The sequence below is a fragment of the Amphibalanus amphitrite genome, unplaced genomic scaffold (assembly GCF_019059575.1).
Source record: "Amphibalanus amphitrite isolate SeventyFive unplaced genomic scaffold, NRLGWU_Aamphi_draft 000063F_arrow, whole genome shotgun sequence".
Lineage (NCBI taxonomy): Eukaryota > Metazoa > Arthropoda > Thecostraca > Balanomorpha > Balanidae > Amphibalanus > Amphibalanus amphitrite.
Genome location: NW_024881559.1, coordinates 43,301 through 68,357, shown reverse-complemented (window position 1 = coordinate 68,357; position 25,057 = coordinate 43,301). Strand labels below are relative to the sequence as shown.

The 25,057-nt window shown below is 49.8% G+C and overlaps 3 protein-coding genes across 24 annotated transcripts; 2 read left to right on the top strand and 1 right to left on the bottom strand.

Annotated features, from left to right (window-relative positions):
- Window positions 1-1,514: 1,514 nt before the first annotated feature.
- LOC122378647 lies at window positions 1,515-4,063 on the top strand. Its single transcript, XM_043359902.1, has 2 exons — window positions 1,515-1,590; window positions 1,892-4,063. The coding sequence occupies exons 1-2, from the start codon at window positions 1,535-1,537 to the stop codon at window positions 3,750-3,752; spliced, it is 1,917 nt and encodes a 638-aa protein (XP_043215837.1). The 5' UTR covers window positions 1,515-1,534; the 3' UTR covers window positions 3,753-4,063.
- Window positions 4,064-4,603: 540 nt separating this feature from the next.
- LOC122378652 (C-factor-like) lies at window positions 4,604-10,356 on the bottom strand. Of its 5 annotated transcripts, none has more exons than XM_043359935.1 (4): window positions 10,208-10,356; window positions 6,399-6,905; window positions 5,523-5,648; window positions 4,604-5,270 (listed from the first exon to the last, which is right to left on the bottom strand). In XM_043359935.1, exons 2-4 carry the CDS (start codon window positions 6,874-6,876, stop codon window positions 5,104-5,106), a joined length of 771 nt encoding a protein of 256 aa, XP_043215870.1. In that variant the 5' UTR covers window positions 6,877-6,905; window positions 10,208-10,356; the 3' UTR covers window positions 4,604-5,103. The 5 variants fall into 5 exon arrangements, with proteins under 5 accessions (XP_043215870.1, XP_043215871.1, XP_043215872.1 ...); XM_043359936.1 differs by having other exon boundaries at window positions 10,269-10,285; XM_043359937.1 differs by lacking the exon at window positions 10,208-10,356 and adding an exon at window positions 10,150-10,194.
- LOC122378649 (WAS/WASL-interacting protein family member 3-like) lies at window positions 10,229-23,887 on the top strand. Of its 18 annotated transcripts, XM_043359925.1 has the most exons (6): window positions 16,315-16,390; window positions 18,718-18,871; window positions 20,546-20,605; window positions 20,953-21,093; window positions 21,430-22,039; window positions 22,922-23,887. In XM_043359925.1, exons 3-6 carry the CDS (start codon window positions 20,597-20,599, stop codon window positions 23,119-23,121), a joined length of 960 nt encoding a protein of 319 aa, XP_043215860.1. In that variant the 5' UTR covers window positions 16,315-16,390; window positions 18,718-18,871; window positions 20,546-20,596; the 3' UTR covers window positions 23,122-23,887. The 18 variants fall into 18 exon arrangements, with proteins under 18 accessions (XP_043215849.1, XP_043215854.1, XP_043215865.1 ...); XM_043359914.1 differs by lacking the exons at window positions 16,315-16,390; window positions 18,718-18,871 and adding an exon at window positions 10,229-10,319; XM_043359919.1 differs by lacking the exons at window positions 16,315-16,390; window positions 18,718-18,871 and adding an exon at window positions 10,255-10,336.
- Window positions 23,888-25,057: the final 1,170 nt, after the last annotated feature.

Sequence of the window (25,057 nt, the reverse complement as noted above, 5' to 3'; positions counted from 1 at the left end):
AGTTACAGCGAAAAAACTGTTCAAAATTGATGACGTCAAATTTTCAAACTCAATTTTTAGCAATTCTAGACCTCGCAGCGCAAAACAAAGACCACCATTAGACTCCCCGTGACGAGGTGCATCGAATCAATAGCCATTTTATGCAAAAATATCAACTTTGAAATTTGAACTTTTTTGACCTGACCTTTTTTTAAAAGAAATTTTGTCCGAATGGATGAATGGGTGGCTATGGGACCGGGTGCCCCGCTAAGCAGTGCTTGTTGCGAATGACACCACGGACCCACCTTGCCCGCGCCCGGTTCACCGGTGATAATTTGGATCGAAAGTTTAGCGTGCCGCAGGTAGATGGCGGCACGGTCCTCCCGGGTCTAACGTGGCCTTGTCTCGCCAGTTGCCAGCTGGCTTAATATAGGAACGCGGGTCAAACGGCGTGGAGCTTCCCGGCCGCGAACTCGCTGCCACCGAGTTAGGAGACGGACGCCTTATCCACTAGGCCACGGGGAGGACCTTGACCTGACCTCCACCAGAATGCAGGGCTGCGGAGTCGGAGTCGGAGTCGGAGTCGGTCGGAGTCGACAGTTGTGACCGGAGTCGGAGTCGGAGTCGGAGTCGATTTTAGAAACCCGAGCCGGAGTCGGAGTCGGAGTCACCGAAAATCCGTCGACTCCGCAGCCCTGCCAGGTCTGCGGAGTCGGAGTCGGGAGTTGGAGTCGGTCGGAGTCGACAATTCTGGCCGGAGTCGGAGTCGGAGCTGGTTTTTGAAAGCCGGAGTCGGAGTCGGAGTCGCTGAAAATCCATCGACTCCGCAGCCCCGCCAGAATGTGACCTAAGCCGTACCTAATGGTCTTATAACCAACACCATTGAGTTGGAAATGAAAACTGGCCATAAACATGCATCGCACAACCTTAGTAAAGTTGGGTTCATGTGGTGACCCTTGGTGACCTTTGGTGACCTGACCTGTGACCTGACCTGGTATGACCAGTGACCTCTAATAGCAACATGTGTACTAGAAAACTGACGCCTTATCGCTGATTTTCGACAAAATGCGTTTTACTCGGTGTTATAGCGCTTTCCAATTCCCTAGAAGCCTCGTGAACGCCAACGGTGAAACATTTTATCTTTGACCTGACCTGTGACGTCATCGGTGACCCCGAGGTCAATGAAATTTGGTTTCCTTCGACAAATTTGACAGGGCTATTGAACGCCGTTAGAATTTTCCGGATCCGTCCCGTAGTTTCGGAGATACGGGGGGGGGGGGGAATGCCCCCCCCCCCACCGCGCGGAAGGTGGCCGGGAGGCCCACCGCCTGCCGGGTTAAGACTGGTTATTAATATTGTACAAGATCAGACATTGTTACATGGTCGCAGGCTGCAGCTACTCTCCGGTATTGAGAAAGGTGAAGATGTGATAGGATAGTGTAGGCATTGTTTAGTTTCACTGACCTAAAAGAAATACCTATGCCCCAGCCCAGCTCCACTGGACCAAGAGAAATTGACAGCCTTCCTATTTTCAGACATTGATTGTCGCAGGAGTATGAATTTTGAAGGGCGCTACCCCGAAACAATAACATCTGTTGCCCAAGCATGCTGGTAAGCACCACAGTATTGATAAGGACAGGTAGATGATTGCCAGTATTAAAATCATATCTTGTGGGTTTCTGGTATAGGAAATCACATAACATTTTTCTAGGTTCTCCTAACTGCCACTTGAACACAAAACAATGTGGCTTCCAATGTGGCTGTGCTTGCAGTATCAAACGTTCTTAGGATTTGACTTCTGTCTATGTTCATCACATTTGATATCTGCACAGTTGTGAAAATGTGAAGCATGAAGCTAAGCTTTTAGTATCGAAACATTACTCAGCCTGCCCACCTTAATGGATCCCGACAGGTCTGATGATGCTGGTAAACTCCGCTCTCTACTGGCTGATGGCCACGGAGTGGACGCTCACGACAACCAGGGCTGGTTCCCGGTGCACGTGGCGGCGTGTCGCGGCAACGCCGCCTGTCTGCGGCTGGTGTTGGACGCCATGTCCGCCGCCGCCGACACGCTCTCCATCGACGTCGACGTGGCCACTTACGACGGCGTGACGGCGCTGATGCTGGCCGCCGGCTCGCCGTCGCTGCCGTGCGTGCGCCTGCTGATGGCGGCCGGCGCCGACCCGACACTGCGCTCGCTGTCGGGCTGGTCGGCGCTGCACGCGGCCGTCAGCACGGGCCTGCTGCCGCTGGTGGAGGCGCTGCTCGAGTACGGAGCCGAGCAGCTGGAGACGCTGGGCGCGCCCGGCCGGCTGGTGCCGCCGCTGGAGGCGGGCGAGGCGGCGCTGCCGCTGCTGGGCGCCGCCGTGGAGAGCGGCGCCGGCCTGCCGATGCTGGAGCGGCTGCTGGAGGCCGGCGCCGCGCTGAGCTGCGCCGACGAGTCTGGCGCCACGCCGCTGCACCTGGCGGCCCAGCTGCAGCGCTCCGACGTCGTCGCTCTGTTCTGCCGGCACGGCCTGACGCCGCAGGTCGTCAACATGCGGGACGTGGCCGGCCGGACGGCGCTGCATGCCGTGATGGGCGACCACCCGGCCGCCGCCAAGACGAGCATTGTGACGGCGCTACTGGAGCGCGGCGCGGACCTGTCGCCGGCGCCGCTGCGCTCCCTGCTGCTGCACGCGGCGCAGCGCGACGACGCCGTCATCTTCGAGCTGCTGCTGGCTGCAGTCGGAATGGAGACGCTGCGCCGCACGCAGCAGGAGTTCCTCTGGAACGCAGTGTTCGCCGCCGGCCTCGGCTTTGTCGAGGCGCTGCTCCGTCACGGCCTGACGCACGACGAGCTGGAGTTCGTATCGCGGCGCACGGACAAGGAGTCCTGCTCCTGCCCGAGCGTGCTCGGGCCGCTGCTGGTGCACAACTACTCGCGCCGTGATACGTTGCTGGCGCTGCGACTGCTGGACGACGACGAGTGTGGGCGCGCGGCGCTGGCCGAGCCGGACTCATTCGTTTCCAGCGCCATCGACCACGTGCAGGTGACGCCTCCCGGCCTGGTGGACGGGCGGGCTTCACTGCTCTGCGCGCGCCGCGTCTGGGGTCTGCTGTGCCATCTGCACAGTCAGCTGGAGTGTGACCCGACCGACTGGGGCCGGCTGTTCTCAGTCTGCGGCCGGCTGCGGAGTATCGTCGGCGCCGTCGTGCAGGCCTTTATCGTGGCGCGTGCCTTCGCAGAGGTGCCCATCGAGGACTTTGTGCGTTGGACTTTCGACGACGGCGAGTCGGCGGCCGGCGCGGCGTCGCTCCCGGACGGGGAGGCGGCGCGCCGGCGGGCGCGCGCTCGGCTCGTGCTCGAGCTGGCCATGCAGGCGTCGGCCACACGGGTGCGCCGGCCGCTGGGCGCCTGGCTTGGTCTGTCGGCCGCGCTGCTGCAGCCGCCGCCGCTGGTGGTAATCGCGCGTGCCTCAGTGTACCGCCAGGTGCGCGCCGCGGTGCGAAGCCGGTACCGGACGCGGCCGCCGAAACTGAGCGCCGAGCTGGGCCGGCTGGCCGAGCTGCTGCCGGTCGGGCTGCGGCCGCTGCTGCTGCAGCGAGACGCGGACACGCAGCGCCGGCTGGCCGCCCTGCTGGACGTGTTGCACGGCTCGGCCTGGGCCGGCGCGGCCGCCGAGACGCAGCCAGAGCTGGGCGGCCTGGGCGCGGCCGCCGCCGACTACCAGCGGTACTCGGCGCTGGTGACTGCCTGGGAGACCTGCGACGGCGCCGCCCGGCTCTGGTGAGACCACCCCCGGCCACACCGGACCTGCTCGCACACACCACTGTCTTTCCTACGCTGCTCAGCTCTGTTTTGTATTTAATGCGCAATGTTTTAACTCCTAATTTAAGTGGAAGTGTTATGTCTGAGTCAGTGTGTGTAGACCGAGGGCTGGAAAAGCCTTGGAATTCGGATGTTAGGTTGAAAGGATGGTGTTGCCCTCTGCCCTCAAGCACCAATTTCACTTGAATGTATAAGTGCCGAATGTCATGACACAAGTTGAACAAATCACTTGCGAACATTTGGAAAAGCTATACAATACTCGCCATTTGACAATCACTGTTCCGCGTCTCCGCACATATCTTACGCTGAAACGGATGGGATCAAGTGCAATCACGGAATCACCGTAGACACCTGCTCCGGTGACCAACCAATACACGCATTGTTCAATCTGGTTCAGTGCATGACGCGCTAGTGACGGGAAGGCAGCAAATGGGTCTGGTTGAGCCTTCAGGAACGCGCATGTGACTTGAATTGAAATAGGAGCCAAGAGACGAATTGTCAATGGGCAACAGGTGTCAATAAGCTGTAACATTAAAAAAAAGATCAGAGCGATATCCCGTTGGGATCATTGTCAGAGACGCCGTGACGCTGTGAAAGACGCGTCAGCGGGACCACGATCGGCGTTAGCACTATCGCCTGAGCTGGGAGCTGTTCTAGGTCACGATGTTTGTATTTAGCTCATGGGCTGGGAGCTGTTCAGTCACGACGTTTGTAGCACATTAGTACATGTGTGCTTCGATTTTCGAAATCACCGGCAGTTTTAGAACAGTTGGTGTTTAAAGTGTTGGCGACTCATCTCAGCAAACTCGGAAGTGATTAATAGTCTTTGCTATTTTACACAGCAACCATGGAGCACTACACAGTAGTTTCAATATTGCGTACGAGTCCATCTTGACAGCCAGTTGTACAACGTATGGTCGATGAAGATGCACAGAGATATGGCATTTTGCAAGTCACAAAAGCAACATTCGCATCAGTGAATAGAATACGTGTATATGAGAAATAAAATAGATATAAAAATCCAATACGAAATAACGGTAAATCAAACAAGTGACGAGACGAGGAATAACTCGTCATTGCATTGTTGGAGCTATCTTCGCGGCACATTGATCGATGCTACAAGTTTATGTGTTTTCCTGCGCAAAAAAAGCAGCTCCTTTTAGTCTGTATCTTCCCTACACATCACTGTATTGCACGGCTCGCTAGCGTTCATCCACTCACATGCTTCATCTACGTCCATGAACGCAGCACATCAAACAGCACACACAGCAGCGTCCGGCCCGAAAAGTGTCGCCGTCATTCGCTCAGCGTGCTTAGAATGCCAGCGGCTCCCCACTCCAGACGAACACCCGGCCGGAGTCTGCCACCGTCAGCCGGTCCACGATGGCCAGCAGGTGGGACACGGACCGCTCCGGCGACAGCAGCTGGCCGGCCGGCACGTTCTTGTGGTAGGGCCGAGACAGGTCCGTATCCACCGTGCCTGGTGGGAGAAACGAATGTTAACAGCTGCACAGATGACCCACGCGAGGCGCGTTTCAGTAAAACTCATGCGAACCCGTCAAGAATCTGCCTTCGGATGCGTGCTAACTCGTGTATGTATTTTTCCTCGGTATATCGATTACAGGCGCTGCATACTGTAGCTATGACAAGACTGTGGTAGCTTCGTGAAAGTATTGGCATGTATCACACAGTGTGAAACATTTTTTCTTCTGACAGCGAGTGAAGGGCTTACCAGGATGGAGACCGACACACAGCACCTTCTTCCGTCCCCGTCCCAGTTCGATGCTGAGGTTCTTGGTCGCCATGTTGAGGGCAGCCTTAGACATGCGATAGCTGTACCAGCCACCGAGAACGTTTTCTAGAAAGAAATAATGCAACTACGGTAATTCAGGTCACAGTATGGGCCAGCATGTCAACAAATGTCAGCATTTAACCACTCCCACAGTGACACGCTGGTCGACAGGGCAGGAGCAGAAGCACGACGGACAATGCAGACGGGGTGACCCGTGGTGCCCGTCTCGACTCCCTCTCTCCTGTTTCTGTATCTTAAGGCCGCCCCACACTGGAACTCGCATGCGGGTTGCGGGTTTGCGGGTTTTGAGTTTGCGGGCATAATACTAATTCATAGAGTGATTAGACCGTTTCCTTATGGTAACTTCATGAATGCAGTGAAGCCGGTACACCTTCAGAAACTTACATATAGTCGCAATACCAGCGCAACGAACCAAAATTCGGCTCCAACGAAAAACCCGCAAACCTCGCAGAACTCGCAGACCTCGCAGCGAGGAAAATCGAAAGTTGACTCAAAATCAACTTTTGGAATGCAATGCAAGGTCGCTCGCGAGCTAAAAACATGCAGACTCGCTTGTTAGATGGTAGTGTGGGTCACTCGGCCTAGATTGTATTGTTTTATTTTGAAGAAACCCGAAAACCCAAAAACTCGCAACCCGCATGCGAGGTCCAGTGTGGGGCGGCCTTTACATACGCGCTGCCGGTCCACAAGGGCGGACCGACAGTTGAATCTCATGAAAATATTAAGACACACGGTCCACATGTCCGATGCACGCGCAGACCCCAGCTGTGCGGGCGACGGCGAGTGGCTTCTCACCGGTCGTGGAGCCGACCTTTGCCGTCATGTTGACTAGCACGGCGGCGTGCCGCTGCTTGGCGTCCTCCGACTGGACTCCCAGCGCGCCTGAACCCGCCTGCAGCAGCGGCGCAAAGTGTTTGGCCACCAGTAGCGGGCCGAACGTGTTGGTGTTGAACGTCTCCTGCAGGCCGGCCAGACTCACGTCCCGCAGACTGGTCTCGCCGCGGCCGCTGGGGTGCAGAATGGCGCTGCAGTTGACGAGCAGGTCGAGTCCGGCAGTGGCCGCCGCCGCCTGCTGGGCCGCCGCCGCCACGCTCGTCTCACTGGTGACGTCCAGCGGCAGCACCTGCACCTTGGGCAGCGAGCGCAGCTCCTCAGCCTGCTCCGGGCGCCGGCACGTGGCCAGCACAGTGGTCACAGAGTCCCGCGCGGCCAACGCACGAGCAAACTGGAGCCCCAGACCGCGCGAGGCACCCTGGATCAGCACTGTCGCCATTCTTTTTTTTAAATATGTGACTCCACAGTCTGGAAAAGGAAACCGGAAAGCAAGCATTAAACTATGGAACCAGGGAAGGATCATCTGCCACCACCAGGTAACTGGAGGGATGAAGTTGAATCAAATCGCCACTGTTTAGAAGCTGCAGGGTTTGGGATTTGGGACCAAGACAATGAAACAAACTGTTCCTTCTAGTAGGTACTAAACTTCATTCAAGCTGAAAAAACTTGCTCCATCATTCACCAAATGCACAAGGGTTGTCATGTTGAAGTTCCAAGCGAAAAGACTGTATTTCAGGTTGAGGTATTCACTGTTCAGCTGACTGAATGAAGTTCCATAACTCTGGGCCCTGGGCCAAATCTGTCTACCAGCTTTAGATGCCAGACTTGGTCTATCTGTGGGCAATATGGGGTAAGGCTCTGACAGCTGTAAGGCTCTAGCTCTCTTTTGGAGTGATAAGCATATGTTAATTGTTATGGACTACATTGTGGCAGGAGTGGCAGGACACATGCCAGTGTAAGTGATGGCAGTCTCAGCCTGGATTTCCATTGGTTGACTGAATTTGACTGGACAATGGAGGTGGGAATCTTTAAAATAACTTGAATGATAAATAACAAGTTGGGAATAACTTTCAAGTCATGCATGGCTCAAACTCATGCAAAATTTATTTTGACAATTTCACTTTTACAGGGGCTCTGCCAATGGGGGGGGGGGGGGGGGTCATAGGGACTGGACCACTCAATAACTTTGCTTCAGTAAGCCACCCAATGTTTTAAGTGATGCCTTTTTGGGATGGACTCCTAATCCTGAGAATGTGGCATAAACCATGCTCTTTTGGCTATTTATGATGCTTGGGGCTTCAGTAGCTTATGCCAAGGCTATATGAAGGCTTGCCCTATCATCTGGATAAAAAGAGGTCTCTCTTGCATAGACTCGTATCAGCAATCAGTATGGTTCAGTTAGTCTCCATGCACGAGGGGCCCACTTTCATCTAGACGATAGAGCAAGCCTATATAGGCCACTTAACCCTATTCCTGGCGGGCTCCGGCGGGACAAGAAACTGGCGGGGGGGGGGGGCCGATTCGGCCCCCCCTGAGATCTCGAGAACGAAGCAAGATAGCGACAAGCGGTAAACGGCATCGGATACGCACGGTCAAGATCTACAATTTTTACTAAGGTCATTTTCAGGTCAGGTCAAAGATGACGTCACAGGGGTCGAAAAACTCAAAATGGCGGCGCTAGATATGGAGAGTTTTTCTCGAATAACTTTCGAATTAGTCAAGATAGGAACAAACTAAGGGCATCATCGTGATCCTCTCGTCAATCCGCATCGAATGATATATATGTTGACCTCGAAAGGTCAAGGTCAAAGGTTGACCTCAGGTCACGTGACCTCGAGGTCATCATGTATATCATTCGATGCGTCTTGACGAGCTGAACACAATGAGACCATCCACGCGTCTGTATCTTGTTCCTGTACGGAGTTATTGGCCAAAAACCTTTGGTGACCTTTGATGACGTCACATGACCTCACAGCTGCCCAACAGCAAAACAGACCTCAAGGTAGTGAAGGTTGATCGTATATGAAGTCATGTATGGTATATGGGGCCATTCCGACCCGTTTTAGTGGTAAAAACAGGGAGTTGATTTTTCCCCCATTGACTTATAATGGGGAGGTCGCGAAACTGACCTGACCTTAGGTCACCGATATCAAAATTCCGAGATATACAAATTGCACATACTGGTACCCTAACTCAGTTGGGGAAACTACGAGGCGAATGTCAAAAAATGGATTGGTCAATAAATGGACTTTTGATGACCATATATGGGCATAAATGCAGCCCCCGCTACTAAGGGTGAAAAACGGTATAACAAGCCGGTACTTGCGGTATCGCGTCCACTTATTGGAGAGAAGAGGCTTCCATTTTTCACTAGGAATTAGTGTGATTTGATTAAATTCGGCGAATTGACTCGAAAATGGCGATAGGAAAACGGCTTTTCTGCAGGTTCTGGGCGTCACAATCAGCTGGCCAATTCAATAAATGGATTGGTTTTATGAAAGAAAATTGTTAAAAGATTTAATTTAATTACAATAAACAAAAATATTTAATTCTAAAATAATAAATTAACTTAAATTAGAAAAACCATAAACAAAATAATAAAAATAATGACATTTTTAAACCACGGTACTGCTTACATTTTTTGGCGCGTCTGTTTCAATCCGCCATATTTGCCAATCACGGTTTGACCTTGCGTTGTAACTCTGCGATTTAGAGCCGCCAGTTAATTATGCATCGGGTGAGTGTAGGCCTTGTGTGGTTAAAAAACATTCTTATGCCTTATTTTTTCATTTGAATGCTAAAATTCATTGAAAAGATGAAGTTGTCTGATTTTATGACCATATATGGTCATCGCCCCGCCCACTCCAGCCGCTGATTGGCTAATCCAATTTTTGCTTGGCTCCTCGTAGTTTCCCCAACTGAACTAAAGCCTGAAGAGAAGAAACTGATCGGTCAAAAACTCTAGCTCTGGCGTGATTGCAAACTTTTCTGAGGTAGGGTCACCAAACCGCCTCTGGTGACCTGACCTGAGGTCAGATCAACTCAAAATTTTCAGACATGTTGCGTAGAAGCCTTTTAGGAAAAGTCAGAAAATTTGAGCTTCCTAGCTCAACGCGTTTGGGAGAAATAACCAAAAAACCTCAGGGGGGGGGGCTCCTGAGGCCCCCCCCCCCGCCAGGAATAGGGTTAAGCCCATGACCTCTGGGATTCATCAATGTTCAATGTCCATGTTAATGTTATATAACAGAAGCAGCAGGGGCTCCGGCTGACTAGTGGAGGTCTCAACTCCCAAGGTTTACTACTATTTCTTGGAACTTGGAAGTGATACTGGTACAACATTTTGGAGGACTCGACAGTCTAGCTCCATTATCACTTTGGTCTGAGGAGAAAGTGCAGTGGTGTCTTTCAAAATTCCACAAAAGCGAAACAAGACAGCGCCGCCACCAATACCACACAACCAACAACAACAGCTTTTTTATGTTTTGTCTCATTCACGCAATATTTGTATTTATGCTACCGAACAGACCCTTAGAACATACAAATTTGATGATATTTGACGTAAATATAAATACTATTCAGGTTAAAAATCAGCTTTTGTGCACCAATGTACGATTTATTTATTCAGCTTCGTATTTCATGAATTTCATGAAGCTTTTTGAAAAAAGTATGTGAGCTTGCAAAAATTCATATACCAGTTCAAATTTTACGTCACTTATGACAAACACCAAAGCTCATCGTCAAATGACAGCCGTCCTTCGAATGCTTCGAACCTTGTTCTCGATTGAAAGCAAATCCCACAAAAAATAACACGCAGATCAAAAGAAGAATTAATTTTGATTCATATCCGCTTCAACGGCAACTCGACGGAAAGGATTTGTGGAGGTGCCGTGATCTGCAAGGTTAAAGGGACCCTCCCACCTTAACATTAGTTTTGAGTTGAGATCAGTGTTGCCGCGGCCAGATTTTACAGCGTACCAGGATCGCATCCAAATCGTACCAGATTAGCTGTTTCTGGCTGCGTACCGTACCAGATCGTAGTAGGTCAACTTGTTATTAATTCAGTACTTTAAAGTTTAAAAACCAGTAAAACGCCTTTTGGGCGAAGGACGAGCGAGCGAGAGAGTGAGCCCTGCACGTGCAGAAGGGCGAGAGGGTACTTCCAACGGGCTTGTGCAAAGCACCCTTCTAACCGGTCGCTAGCGGTGTACCAAATTTGAACGCAATCGGCCCAGCCGTTCCTGAGATCTGGAAGCGGCATTCTGCACGAGCGCACGTGCAAACGGGGTCCAAAATGACTTTTGCACGGCACCCTACTAACCGGTCCCCAACCGTGTACCAAATTTGAGCGCAATCGGCCCAGCCGTTCTCGAGATCTGGAAACGCCCCCTGCACGTGCGCACGTGCAGTAGCACCCTAACCGCAACACATGGGAATGCATTGCCTGGTGGTTGCCTACCTGTATGCCAAGTTTCAGCGAAATCGCCCCAGTAATTACCGAGATACTGAAATGGGAACAAATTTGGCACCTCTTATTGTTGTATTTTGCACGTGCAGTGGGGGTCACTCACATAGATGAAGAGTATCCGGCCTTTGGTAGAAGGGAGGCAGCTACCCTACAAAAATTACCGCAAGTCAATCACCCAAGCGGCTGCTGATATATGAGCCTCTCAAAATCACTACTTTTGCAAAACAGCTTGAACACCCTTGACTTTTCACGTGGCACGTGCCACGACGGTCACTGAGATGTATCAAAAGTAGTCAACTACGGGGTAGAAGGGATGGGGCTACCCAACAAAAAAGACCGCAGGCCAATCGGTCCAGCGGTTGCTGAGATATAAGCCTCTCAAAAGCGTTACAGGCCGGGCCGGGCCGGGCCGCTCATACTGAGATTTTTCCGTTATATTGAAAAGACTCACTTCGCTCGCTGCGCTCGCTCGCTCGTAATAACCAAAATTTCGGTATATTCATGCCAGCAAGTAATTTATGGCTCATTTGAGCCAGTAGTTCGACCCATTCGTCTCCCCGCGTCGCCCCTTGAAAGGCAGAAAGGCGCTCTTCTGCAGGCTCCCGAATTGCATACCTACCTAAAATTGGTAGGTAACCTAATACCTACCTAATAGGTATTAATAGCTATATATTATAGGTAGGTAATACCTACCTAATAGGTAGGTATACCTACCTAATTATTGGTAGGTAATTCGATTTCTCTAAAATTGGTAGAGAAATCGAAATCCTGCCTTCGAGAGGGGGCATTCCAGTTGAGACTGGAAATTGCGCCCAGGATCCTAGCTTGCACCCATAATCCGAAAAATACCACCGTAATATGCTAGTGAAAATGGAAAATTATTTGTTGGGTGTCATTTAGTTTTCCAACGAAATCGCACAATTTTGGACACTGATTCAAACTAGCCTCTTTCCTTAGCCCTTCGACCGTCGACGGAACTCACATTTCACTGTTCACAATGCAACTACAATTCCCAATTATTTGTTATTGGTATCTCAGCTTACGAGCCACCACAAATCGTTGCATTTGGGCCCGATCAATTCCCAACATGACACAACCTCTTATATTGCCTTGGACACAACAAATGCCTCGGCCTGCAGCCGGCCAAGATACCTCAGCCGGCGGCCCGCCCTTGGCAGCCGGCGTGGCGCGCGAATTTTCCACTTGTTTACTTCTGCTAGCACACAACAGGAATAGGTATTAATAATTCCGAATCCGATGTATGACAAATTATGATGAGAAAGTTAGAAACACCATCCCTCCTGACTAAAAGAAAAAATTGAAAGAAATATTAAAATGCCAAAAAATGCATTTCGACGAAAAAGTACCAGATTTCGTTTAGGCGTACCTCCGTACCAGAAATGTCGAAAAAGTACCAGATCTGGTACTATAGTACCAGGACGGCAACACTGGTTGAGATAGCCAAGTTTGCGGCCAGGCTCAGAAACCACCATGGCCCTGTTTCACCGGTGATAGCAGCACGCTGCTATCAAATTGCGCGAGCTGACGTAATGTGATGACGTCATACTGCTGACGTAAGGGGCAATTCTGGCGCACGATTGCCGCAATATTGTTTTACGTCATCAGCTAAATGTTCGAAGTTAATGTCCAAATTTTTCCTAAACCCAACTTCTTTTAAATACATCATATTGAAAAAATATATATCAAAAATATATATACTATCATGACTGCGTAAACTCTTACTTTTAGGCTCATACGTCACTTAATGCCGCCGCCAAGGTCGCGGCAATCGTGCGCCGGAACTACCCATTACGACAACAGTATGGCGTCACGACATGACGTCAGCTCGCGAAACGTGATAGCAGCTTGCTGCTATCACCGGTGAAACAGGGCCCATTTATCCTGGGCCCTGTTTCACCGGTGATAGCAGCAAGCTACTATCAAATTGCGCGAGCTGACGTAATGTGATGACGTCATACTGCTGACGTAAGGGGCAATTCTGGCGCACGATTGCCGCAATATTGTTTTACGTAATCAGCTAAATATTCGAAGTTAATGTCAAAATTTTTCCTAAACCCAACTTCTTTTAAATACATCATATTGAAAAAATATATATCAAAAATATATATACTATCATGACTGCGTAAACTCTTACTTTTAGGCTCATACGTCACTTAATGCCGCCGCCAAGGTCGCGGCAATCGTGCGCCGGAACTACCCATTACGACAACAGTATGGCGTCACGATATGACGTCAGCTCGCGAAACGTGATAGCAGCTTGCTGCTATCACCGGTGAAACAGGGCCCTGGTCGCAACCCCCGCAGCTTTATGGTGTTCAAGAAATTTCTTCCCTTTACTTGCAGGGTGGGACCAGCGTGGTCCCTATCTCTTAACCATTACGGGAGTCTGATGACGTCATCAGGCTTTCGAACGTCCGTTAAATGTTTGACTAAAACGTTTTGTAGCACGCGGTGGTATATGCTGCTTTGCGCGCAAAAAATGCCGCACTTTCAAATAAAGTCGCTAGGAACAGCGGAGATCCCAAAAAGTAAACTTATACTTATACTTACTTACTTACTTATACTTATAAAATGCGGAATTTAGGAAGGCCTTTTGGCCTCTTGGATCCGGACGTGACGAGCTTTGTGTCAGTGTGTCACTGCATCAGTCGTTGGAATGTATGGTGTACTTGGCGTGAGCCCAGTGTTCGTCAAGCCTGGCCTTGAAGCTATTGACTGAGGGCGCATCGACGACAGCGGATGGCAGAGAGTTCCAGTCGTTCAGGACTCGTATGCTGAAGGCGTTCCGCCGCACTCTGGAGACAGCCCTTGGCTTGGACAGCTTCCACTCATGCCCTCGAGTTCTGGTCGTCGTCGCCGCAGTGAAGAACTGAGATGGGTCAACATCCACTCCCCGTCGAAGCACCTGGTAAACCGAGATCATGTCGCCTCGTCGGCGCCGATAGTAGAGCGATGGCAAATTCAGGCTCCGGAGTCTCTCCTTGTATGGCAGGTGGCGGATGCTGGCAACCAGTCTCGTGGCCCGTCGCTGTACCCGTTCAATGCGTTTCTGGTCTTCTCGGTTGAAGGGTCCCCAGACCGCGTTGGCGTATTCGAGATGGGGGCGAACCATGGTCCGGAAGAGTGTTGGAAGCGTAGTCTCATCAATTACTCCGAAAGATCGACGAATGACTGTCAGAATGTGTGACGCTTTGGCCACGACTGCGGCAGCCTGTTCCCGGAACTTGAGCTGGTGGTCTATCTTGACCCCCAGGTCCTTTTCCACCAACGTCTGCTCTAACATAGTGTCTCCCATACGGTACAGGTGATTGGCGTTTCGAGGACCTAGGTGAAGAGACTTGCACTTCGACTGATTAAAAGGAAGTTGCCATTTCTCAGACCATCCGAGCAGGGCATCGAGGTCTCGTTGCAAAGCCTCCGACTCTGAAGCCTGGCCGACACTTCTGTACAGCTTCGTGTCGTCTGCGAATAACTTTAGCCCTGACGAGACACAAGCGGGCAGGTCATTGACAAAGACCAGGAACAGCAACGGGCCCAGGACCGTTCCCTGTGGTACGCCACTGGTGACAGGAACCCAGTCTGACTTTGCCCCATTTATCGACACACGCTGCTGTCGGTCAGTCAAGAAGGCCCTTATCCATTCGAGCAGCCGACCCCTAATGCCGCAGGATTGGAGCTTCAATAACAGGCGCTGGTGAGGCACAGAATTAAACGCCTTACTAAAGTCCAGGTAAAGGGCATCCACAGGGTCACCTTCCTCCAGTGCACGGGTCCAGTCTTCGACAGTTTCGAGAAGCTGAGTAGGTTAGGTTGTAGGTTTTAGGTTTTAGGTTGGTAGGTTTGTTAAACAAAAGTAGTAAACAAAAGTAAAAGTCTAATATCTTGAAAACCGGTGAATATTTTTCGATGAAATTTGGTAGATATTCGTTTTTGCTCTTTCTGAACCGAACGACATCACTTTCATGCCAATTCATTAACTTTTTTGAAGGTGGGAGGGTCCCTAGGGCAGGTAGGTATTTGTTATCTTTCGAGAGGCAAGGGCCTTTCTAACGGGTAAGGCAAAGGCAAAGCTATTGACACCGCACTGGTACGATTGCGCCGCGCGACGCGCAGTACTTACTGGCCAATTACTGGCGAGTGGCGGACCTATATAAACCTATATAAATGTAATAATTTATATAATAACCTATATAAATGTAGGACCAGGGCGGTGTTTCAAGGCAGAGCGCTGTAGTGTGCTGCGCGCGTTGGTGCGTTGGGTTTCCGTGGCAATATCAACAAATGGTAAAAGTATACATTGAGTCCGAGTAACTGTAAAAAGATAAAGTTTTCATATTCTTACATTATTTGACATCCTGAATCCAAAAATGATACTTATATGTCCTGGAAATAAAAGAAAAAACATAATCAAACCTGACCTAACCTTACCTATTTACCTACAACCTACCAACCTACAACCTACAAACCTACAACCTAACCTAACCTACAAACCTACCAACCTAAAACCTAAAACCTACAACCTAACCTACCCTAAAACCTAAATTTTTTGCTGTTGCATATTTGTATCAACTGCGTCACAATTGTCCACTCGGACCTAATATATACTAATTCCCAACAAACTTCACTCTGACGCTAAGCTATGATGTCAAACAAATGGTAGCGCACCATGCCGCCAGCGCCGTCACTCATCAGCACGTTAGTAGCATTTGCACTCAAACTTCTGCTCAATTCATACTAGGTTTTCATAGACCTCTGTTCCTAACAAGATTTATCATAAGTCAATGGATCGTATGCAACGTCATTCGAGCGACGTCAGGGGTATGCCTTAGCTCCCAGCGCGCTGCAGCGCACACAGCGTCGGGCAGTGAAACAGGGCCCAGGAGTCAGGACAGATCTGGACAAATCTTTCATCTTTGTATGGCTTTTTCAACCAGGATAAATGAACATTAGCTAACCTGTCCTGGGCCCTGTTCGCCCCTTGTTTGTTTATCAGCCAACATGACATCAGCCAGCGTCCCGAAATGATTTTTCAGAGTGTGACTGAACTGCCACAAAGACGTCACTATTTCAAAGAATGTCTATCGGCGCTGAACCTAAGCCACTGAAAACCCCTTAAACGCTAAACGGTACCACATGTAGCATATATTGTCCGTACAATTGAAACTCAAGAGGCAGTGACACTCACTGCTGTCTTCTGTTACCCTCCTATCTATAATCCTTATATTTTTTTGGTCACAACATCATCATTATTTTTTGTTTCAGGGCTTCAGAGGGGACATTTCTTTTTGTTCGTTTTTTGGTATTTGATATATCTGGTGGCTTTCATCTGTCAGGAATGTCGTTTGGCTTTCCAGGACGTCACAAAGGGAATCCATTTTAGTGTGGTTTTCCACCCAAATTCACTAAAATCAGGACACTGATATCAGCGGTCGATTTACATCACGGTTACTTTATGTCATCACTCACTGTAAGCTATGTGCTATGTGAATGAGACATTTACAACACATGTGGTTGCCCGAGTGGTTTTATATTTCTATATTTACTTTGGTTGCCCGTAGTTCATTGTAAGGCCCGTGGACCTAGCCTAACCTAACCTAACCAAACCTTACCAAACCTAGGATAGGATGCCTGCCTCCCACCAAATAGTACAAATTCGTCAACGTCGTCATGTCTTATAACTTGGCTTATGTAATGTTATTTTACAACAGCTGACAACAGGCATTTGCAACAGCTCACAACAGGCCAGGAGACCTTGCGGCTCGACTGCATTAGCGTCGCCACGGGGGGGGGGCAAGCGAGGCAGCTTGCCCCCCCCCCAACCTCGGACTGGGCACCCCCTGATATCGATACAGATCCGATGAGATTTTGGAGTCGGGAAAAAATGGGAGTACCTTTCTGAGAATGCCTGTGAGGTCAGACTCGGTGGCAGCAAGCAGTTCAAACCAGAGTCTGACTCGCAGTCGGCAAAATCTTCAAGACTCCGAGTCCAGACTCGGAAACGTCAATGCTGTGATTCATTTCATGTTCCTAGTTCGTTCTTTATTGCATTTTACAGCTGATTTTCATAAGTTTTGGAGTGGTGACTGGTGACACAATTTTCGTTCAAAGCGTGAAACGAAATCTTCGGGGCCTTTCTCAACTCTCGTCAAATGTCTGCGACAGGCGCAAGTACCGTACAAGTGTCGCAGGGCCCATGAGCTTGCTTTAAACAAAGGCTTCTAAGGAGTTCCACTGAGCCCTAAAGAAGCCTTCAGAGGGCCCAAACAGGCCTCTGAAAGTCCCACTGGTGTCCATGTTCTCTGAGGGCCCATACAGGGATATTTGAGCCTTCGAACATTTCTGAGAACCTTAACTGGCCTCTGATAGTTCAGCCAAACTTTTGAGGCGACAGACTTTGCTAACCCCAAGCCGGAATCTGATGGGTCACAGCTCACGTGTCCCTCTGAGGTCCGCAACACATGTTTATTATGTCCTTACGTAGGGTCCTTAGGGATTCGACACAGACCCCGAGGGTTCACACTGTTATCCGAGGGCTCCAGGGTCACCCTGGGCCTAGTCTCTTAGCGCCCGCCGCCCACACTGGCTTCTGAGGGCCCCACCTTGGGCTCGCCCTAAAGCACCACGTACACGTAAATATTTGAGGTGACCCACGCCGATCTCCGGGACCCTAAGCATGCTTCTGAGAGTCAGCACTGACCCTGAGTGGCCTGAAATGGCCTGGAAGTCCCAAACCTATCTCTAAGGGATCCCTTGCCGCTATGCCGTGCGTAACTTTTGGTTCCGTTTAGCAGTTTTTGTTCGCGTTTGCCGCGCTTCCCTTCACATGAAAAACGAGAAACTTTTGTTCACACTCGAGTGAACAAAACACTTACTCTCACTGGAGCAAAGATGAATTACTTCCGATTCACACTTCCGACATTCACTCTCCGCGGAATGCCCAAATTAGCTACGATCGGCGGCTGGGATAAGTCCTATGCATTTCACGTAAAACCTCTGCAGGCATGCGTGAATGGAGATTTTAGCAGGGTGATCCGATTAAATGGAGCGTTTTTCATCTTTTTCTGGGTAATGATCATGAGCGTCGAGCGTCTGCACAGGGGCCCTCTGCAGTGCGTCGGCAATCGCAGCCACTATATACTATAATTCTACCGTGATTCTACCAGTCGTTTTTGTGCTGAAATTTCAAAATTTCGAATTTTTCTGTAAAAAATTACATGTCATAGCTAGAAGGAAACCTTTGTCACCATCGGATTCCTCGCACCATTGTGCGTCGAATGATACGTAAAACGAGTGAGTAAAGACTGGGGAAAGGCAAGTTTTAACACAAAAGTTGATTTTGCCCCTCCCCCGAACCGAAAATCTCTGGCGACGCCTATGCTCGACTGACATCAAAATTGCGATAGAGATAGGTAAGGTATTATTAGTTTGCTTATGCTGAAAGCTGTTGATCAGATGACACATTTTCAGGGGCGCGGGAACTACTTTCCGACTGGGGGGGCACACCATAATAGAGATTAACCTAGGGTACCCCCAAATCTAGTTTTCTCACCGGTTTTAGGCCACTTATTTTTCACCCCTCGGCTTTTTCAACAAAAAAAGAAAACATTTGCAAAAAAAAAGTGTGGTATTCCGTCTCAAAGCTGTGGGGGCACCGCCCCCACGGCCCCAGAGTTGGGGGGGCAAGCTGCCCCCACTGCCCCCCCGGCTCCCGCGCCTATGCACATTTTTCTTACTAAATGCAAATTATCTATCGAATGATGTCTATATTATACGATTTAACTAATACCTGAACAGAAATTTCTGCGTCTGTGACCCGGAGAGTATATCGGTTAATACCTGCTCACAGCGCAATCAAGTACCAAATAAGTGATAGTGAACGCTGAGTCACCATCTCGAAGAAAAGTCCATTTGCAGTAGGGGAGTCGAGATCCCGTAAAGTAGATAGGCGGTAAGTTGACACCGTCCCTCAAAAGGTAGCTAGTACCGTGCCGCTTATCGGTATATGTTCGACAATCGACAGAGAGATGCACGTAGGGTGCCAAGTGGTGGGCACCACTAAACAGGTAAGAGTGAGTCGTGTATTGGTCGCACCTGAGCCTGAGCTCATTCTCGTCCAGGACAGCGTAGGCCTTACGTAGGTACGGCCCTCCAGGTATTAAGTGGTTGGTTGCCAACATCACAATAATCGATCTGCATTGATGAATACGTCTAATGACTGCTGAAAACCACTGCCGAAATGTGTGCACGAACCCTCTTCTCATTTCTATTGAGTCATTTTACAGGGGTGTCTCTGTTATTTAACCCTCGCCCATGTAGGGGGGGGTTGGTGCAACCCCCCCCTGAGGTTTTTCGGAAATAGTGCAAAAACGGCGGCGCGCAGCGCCGCCAAATTTTGGGTACCTTATGGGGCAACCCTTGCGCATCTTTTGATAAAAAAAATTTGACCGGGTCATGTCAGGTCACGGAGTTATGACGTCACAAAGGGAACAGCCTCCGGCCGGATTTTCACAAACTGAGTGCCAACGCCCGAGGTTTCCTGCCGGTGGTACGGACATCGGTTGATGGATCGTGATGAAACTTCCCATGCATGTTGGGGCAAGTATTGGCTATCATATGCTATAAGAAACTTGACCGGGTCAGGTCAGGTCACGGAGCTATGACGTCACAAGAGGAGCAGCGTCCGGTACTATTTTTGAAAAGCGCCCGAACCACTATTTTGCTAATTCTTGTCACCTCAATGGGAATATGCAGCAATATTAGCTTCTATAGGGAGCAAATGGACCTTCCAAAACCAAAAATACAATCAGATTTCAAAAATTTAAATTTTGATTTTTCGAATTTCTGCCGCCGACTGTGACCTTGCCGACTTCCGGCGCTCCCAACGCGCCATTTTTAGAGCTAGGGAAACGAAATACATACCAAACGATAGAGAATTGATCAAGGAACACGATAGTGAAGGTTTCAAGTCGATATCTCCCACCGTTTTGCCGCAATCGCCGCGGAAAGTTGAAAAAGTCTATTTTCCGAAAATTTGACCTTTGACCGGTCAAAAGTAGGTCAAATGTTGACCTAGGACCAAAAAATATACCACCAATCGCGAGATCTCGGCGAGAGCAATCCGTTGGTCTTTTCCGCTAAGCTCTACGACGCTCCGTTTTCAAACGCCAAGGGGGGGGTCGCACCAACCCCCCCCCCCCTGCATGGGCGAAGGTGGCAGATCGCCGTTTACGGGCGAGGGTTAAAGTTATTACACCGAAAGCACATAGGCTAACCAACCACTCTTTTGCTGGAGGGCCGTACATGGGGTGGGAATATGAGAACGAAACTGCGAAGTCTTACATATGTCTTTTACTCTGCACCCCACTAACCCAAGTGTCACGCCATGACACAAGCATCATTTAGTTAGCTAGATGTGCTAAGTACGGCGGAGGCTGCAGGGCGGCACAGCTCGTCATACCAACCGCTGCCACCTCCCGCTTCCATGATCCAGCAGCCCAAACTTTCAGTGTCGGCCATTGCGAAATGGCTCAGGTGCCGACGATAACAAATGCATATACGAAACGGGTGGTCAAAACACATTTAGCAGTTTGCTTGATATCTGACGAAGCTATTTCTATTTCAGCGTCATTTCATCTGATTTAGGACGTCCTTTTTGGATTAGAAGCAGAGCACCATGGCCACGGTACGTTCATAATCCGTTTGGCTGCTTGTTTTGGTTATTCGGTATAGCATAAGTCGATCACTAAGCGGATATTTGGCATAGATCGTGAAAATGTCTGTTTGGCACTGTTACTTCAGTTATGTAGTTCTTAAGTGAAAATAACTAAATAATAACTAAGTAAATAGCAACTTAAGTGTGCTGACGATAAACATTTCTTTCTAAAACTTATTTTTCTATGATATATTTCGAGACTAGTGTGCAGTAAGTTCTTTCACGTTTATGCTGTATCTATTCATTTTGTTGACCAGAATACCATTCCGTGACACCCTCGGCTTAATCTGTGTTGTTGTTGTTTTTTCCTGTTACAGAGACGGCGGACGTCGCAGCGGCGTCGGGCGTCGACGAGCGTCATTGACCTCACATGTGACCTGGACTCTGACTCGGATGGAGAGGTGCTCATCGTGGGCGAGGCAGCGCCGCCGATCGTGGCGCCATTGCAGCGGCCAGAGGTCAGCTGAACGCCGCACACCAGTGACTGAGCTTGAATTAATGTGGAGCTTATTAGCTTATCCGCGGTGCGCATTAGCTTAACGTTGGAATTTTTGTTGCAATCTTTTCTATTACAAACAACATTAAACGGTTATGAATTTGAGAGGCATATATACATATGTCAAGACATTTCCGGTTAATCCGAATCCTGATAAGAGCTTAGCCTTAGCGCCGATACCTACCGATCTTTTTATCGATTCATTAATATCCCACACGGTTTCCGTTGATGAGTACTGACAGGGTTGTTTCGGGGCCTCCCTGGTGTCTCCAGTGACTGATCGGTTCCGTCGTTCCAGATGGACATTGTTGGCATGGTGATGGACCCGGTGCCGCGGGAGCGTCCCCCGACACCGCCGCCGGCGCTGGCGCCATCACCGCCGCCCGTGCCGGTGGCCGCCACCGACTACCCGCGCAACAACACCGAGACGTGGCTGGAAACGGAGCTCTCCGACCTCACCATCGACATCCGTGTCATGCAGAGCCACGTGCGGGAGGTGAACGCGCGCGCGCCGCGGCCCAACGTGGAGCGCCGCCTGCGCGAGCTGCGCGAGACGCACGGCATGCTGTCGGCGGTGGTGGCGCAGCTGGCGGCCGGCCGCCGGCTGCGGTTTGAGGGCCTGGCGCGGCCGCTCAGCGCCGAACTGGACGAGCTGGAGCGGCTGCTGGCGCAGCGGCGCGCCGCGGCGGCCGACGCCATCGGCACCGCCTGGCAGCAGCGCGACACGGCCGGCCCTGTGCGCACGCGGCGCTCCGTGTACCTGGACGACTCGCCGCCGCCGCCGCCGCCGCCGCCGCCTGCGCGGCCGCCGCCCCGGCCGCTGCCGCCGACTCTGGCCGAGATGGTGCCCGACTCCCCCCCGCGCAGCGAGCCGGCGGCCAGCAGTCGGTCGTCCTCGCCGGCCGGAGGTGAGTCAGAGTCGCACGCTGTGTCGCTGCTGGTCCGATCTCCGACAGGAAATCAATGCGTATGTGAGGTATTGCTGACACCTGGGGAATTAACTGGAGGATAAATTTCAAAAGCGGAATTCAGATCTTTGAACGGGAAGGTCATATCTGTAGTTAGGATTTTAAATGACCTTTTCCTCGATAATTAATTGGAAATTCAATAAAAAGTAAATATTATATTGTTTGGCAAATTTTCGAACAACAGTTCATTCTCAAGCCACATGAAACAATTGACAACGAAGTTTTATAACTGCCGCCAAGCCTAATTCAATATACCCTGCCGCCAAGCTACATTTTTTGAATTCTCACGTGATGTACAAGGTGGTGTTCTTAAAATCAGGAATCTGAACTTAATCGATCATATCCCAAGCTGTTCCGAATTCACCTATACACATATACGTACACACATGACCATCAAAAGTAATATGCGAGCACACCCACACAAATATATACATGGTTCGTTTTGGTCGTGGTCGTGATGAATAGATCGCGTAGCATTAAAAAAAGGTGACAACAATGACAATATAAACACTTTGGAAGTCTGTTCGAAAATTTGCCAAACAATATAATATTTACTTTTTATTGAATTTCCAATTAATTATCGAGGAAAAGGTCATTTAAAATCCTAACTACATATATCAAGATGTTCCTCGCTAGAGCACTGCATACTATTTCTTCATACACAACAGGAAGGTCATATCTTTCAAAGCATGACAATTTGTTTAAAAGATCACACTTCTGCTTTAGTAGTCAAAACGTACGGATTTGTTCTTGTGTTGCTGCACTGGCTGTGTAATGTTTGTGTCGAATTCTGCGTGACGCTGCGTATGTCTCGTGCGGCAGCGTCCGGCGGCCTGCAGTGCCCTGTCTGCTGGGAGTCGGTGGTCGCTCTGAAGGAGCAGCAGTGCGGATTTCTGGTGACCCGGTGCGGACACTGGTTCTGCGAGCCGTGCCTCAGGAGCGCCGTCCGCGTGCGCCGCGAGTGTCCCATCTGCCGCGCCAAGCTGGGCAGCCGGCCGCCGTACCGGCCGCTCTACCTATGAACGCCGGCCTCGCTGGGCTGACTACGACTAGTCAGTGGATGGCCACACCGTTCAGTGGACACAGTGTGCGCAGACGGCGGCGCGCCCGAGCGGGGCTTCGCGCCATCCTGTCATATTCAAAGAAGTCATGGGAACGGATTCACACGCGCTGGGTGTTTTTCTATCGCCCGAGTACTGCTCGCACATCAGTGGCGCCCGCTGCCGGGTGCGCCGTGGCCATGATTCGCAGTTCACTCATGCTTTACTAATACCGCTCCGAATTTTCCAGCAACCTGCGGATGCTGCGCAGCCGTGTATGATCATAGTATATGAGCGGGGCTGCTTAGTGTATTGTCATATCCTAGAACATGATGAAGTGTCTTTCCCTTGTATTAGTTTCACAGTCATGAATTACACCATAGTCGTTGCACTGATTTTGGGGCGTACTTTTCAATTAGTGTCCCGTATAAAATTTGTATTAAATCGTTTGTTCCTCTAGATCTGTTTGGCGATGCCTCTTTATTGTGCTATTGCTAGATTTCTTCCAAGCGTTTGCATTTCTTTTGGTGAAGAACATGTAGTTTAATAGTTTTGCGTTATTAAATATGACAATATCGACTCATCTAATTATTTTGCCCTTTATCGCTGTATATTGTGTTAGTAGTGCCGCTTTATTCATTATGATTCTTTTGAAAAGGGTATGTCCTGTATATTGTTGCAAATTGTACGTTGAACAGGTTTGTGGACATTCCTGTGAAAGCTAATACAATTCAAAGTTTACGTTTTACGACCGTGGATGACTTTGTACCATGTTAAAAAAATGCAAAATTTGATAGTGGAACATATTTACCCTTTTACGGATCATGAATCGTATCTTGTAACGCATGGTTGCTTAACCCGCGCCCGGCTGGGGGTCCTGGATTTCCACGCCCTGCTGGGGGGGGGGGGGGTGTTTGAACACCCCCCCTTGTAACTCGGCTCCTGGGCCACGTAGCGATACGCGGAAGGCGGCGTTCGAAAGAGCGTAAAAAATAATGACGAAATCACTTCGGTCAATTTTTTGGTCAGGTCAAAGGTCAGGTCACCAGAGGTCATTGAAGGCAAAATTTCGCCGATTTCCAGGTCGAATGTCGAAAATTTCCAAGAAGCCAACGCATAACTCGGGAACCAATAGAGCTACAGCGCCGCGGAAAAGCGCATTCGATAGCCCTATTAACGCCCTTTCTGAGTAATTCCCTCAGATTTGACCTAACGTCAACGGTTTTGCCTGCAGGGGGCAAAAACTGCAAAAATAGCCGATTTTTTCGGAAACAGTTTTTCTGCAATAACTTTTGACCCAAGCCTTATACGAGCTTACTTTTACCGGCATCATGTTTCTCTCGTCAAGACGCATCGAATGAACTATAACTTGACCTTGAAAGGTCAACTTGAAAATTTGACCTCAGGTCAAGGTCATGACCTGACCGGAAAGGGTCATGTTGCATATCAGTCGATCCGTATCGTCGAGCTGAACACATCTAAGGCGTTTTCATCGCTCTAGCATGCCTCTATCAAAAGTTATTTGCGAAAAACTGTTAGATACCATTCGTGACCTAAGATGACCTCAGGGCATAAACAAGGGTCACGGACACCATTTTCATGTTCAGTGTGTCTAAATTACTTGTAATTCGGTGTTTGGGAGTGTTTATAATGTCTTTCGTCCAAAAGAGGCGCATTTCAATTTTCTCCCATTGACTTATAATGGGGAGGTCGCAAAATTGACCTGACCTTAGGTCATCGATATCAAAATTCTGAGATATAAATTTTGTACATGCTATTGCTCTTAGTAATCGCTGAAAGTTTCAAAGCGATCGGTCACTCGGTGTAGCTATGACAGACATTGAAACTTTTTATGAGGTGAGGTCACTTCAAGTGACCTGGTGACCTGACCTTGAATGACCTTGGTCTGAAATTTTCA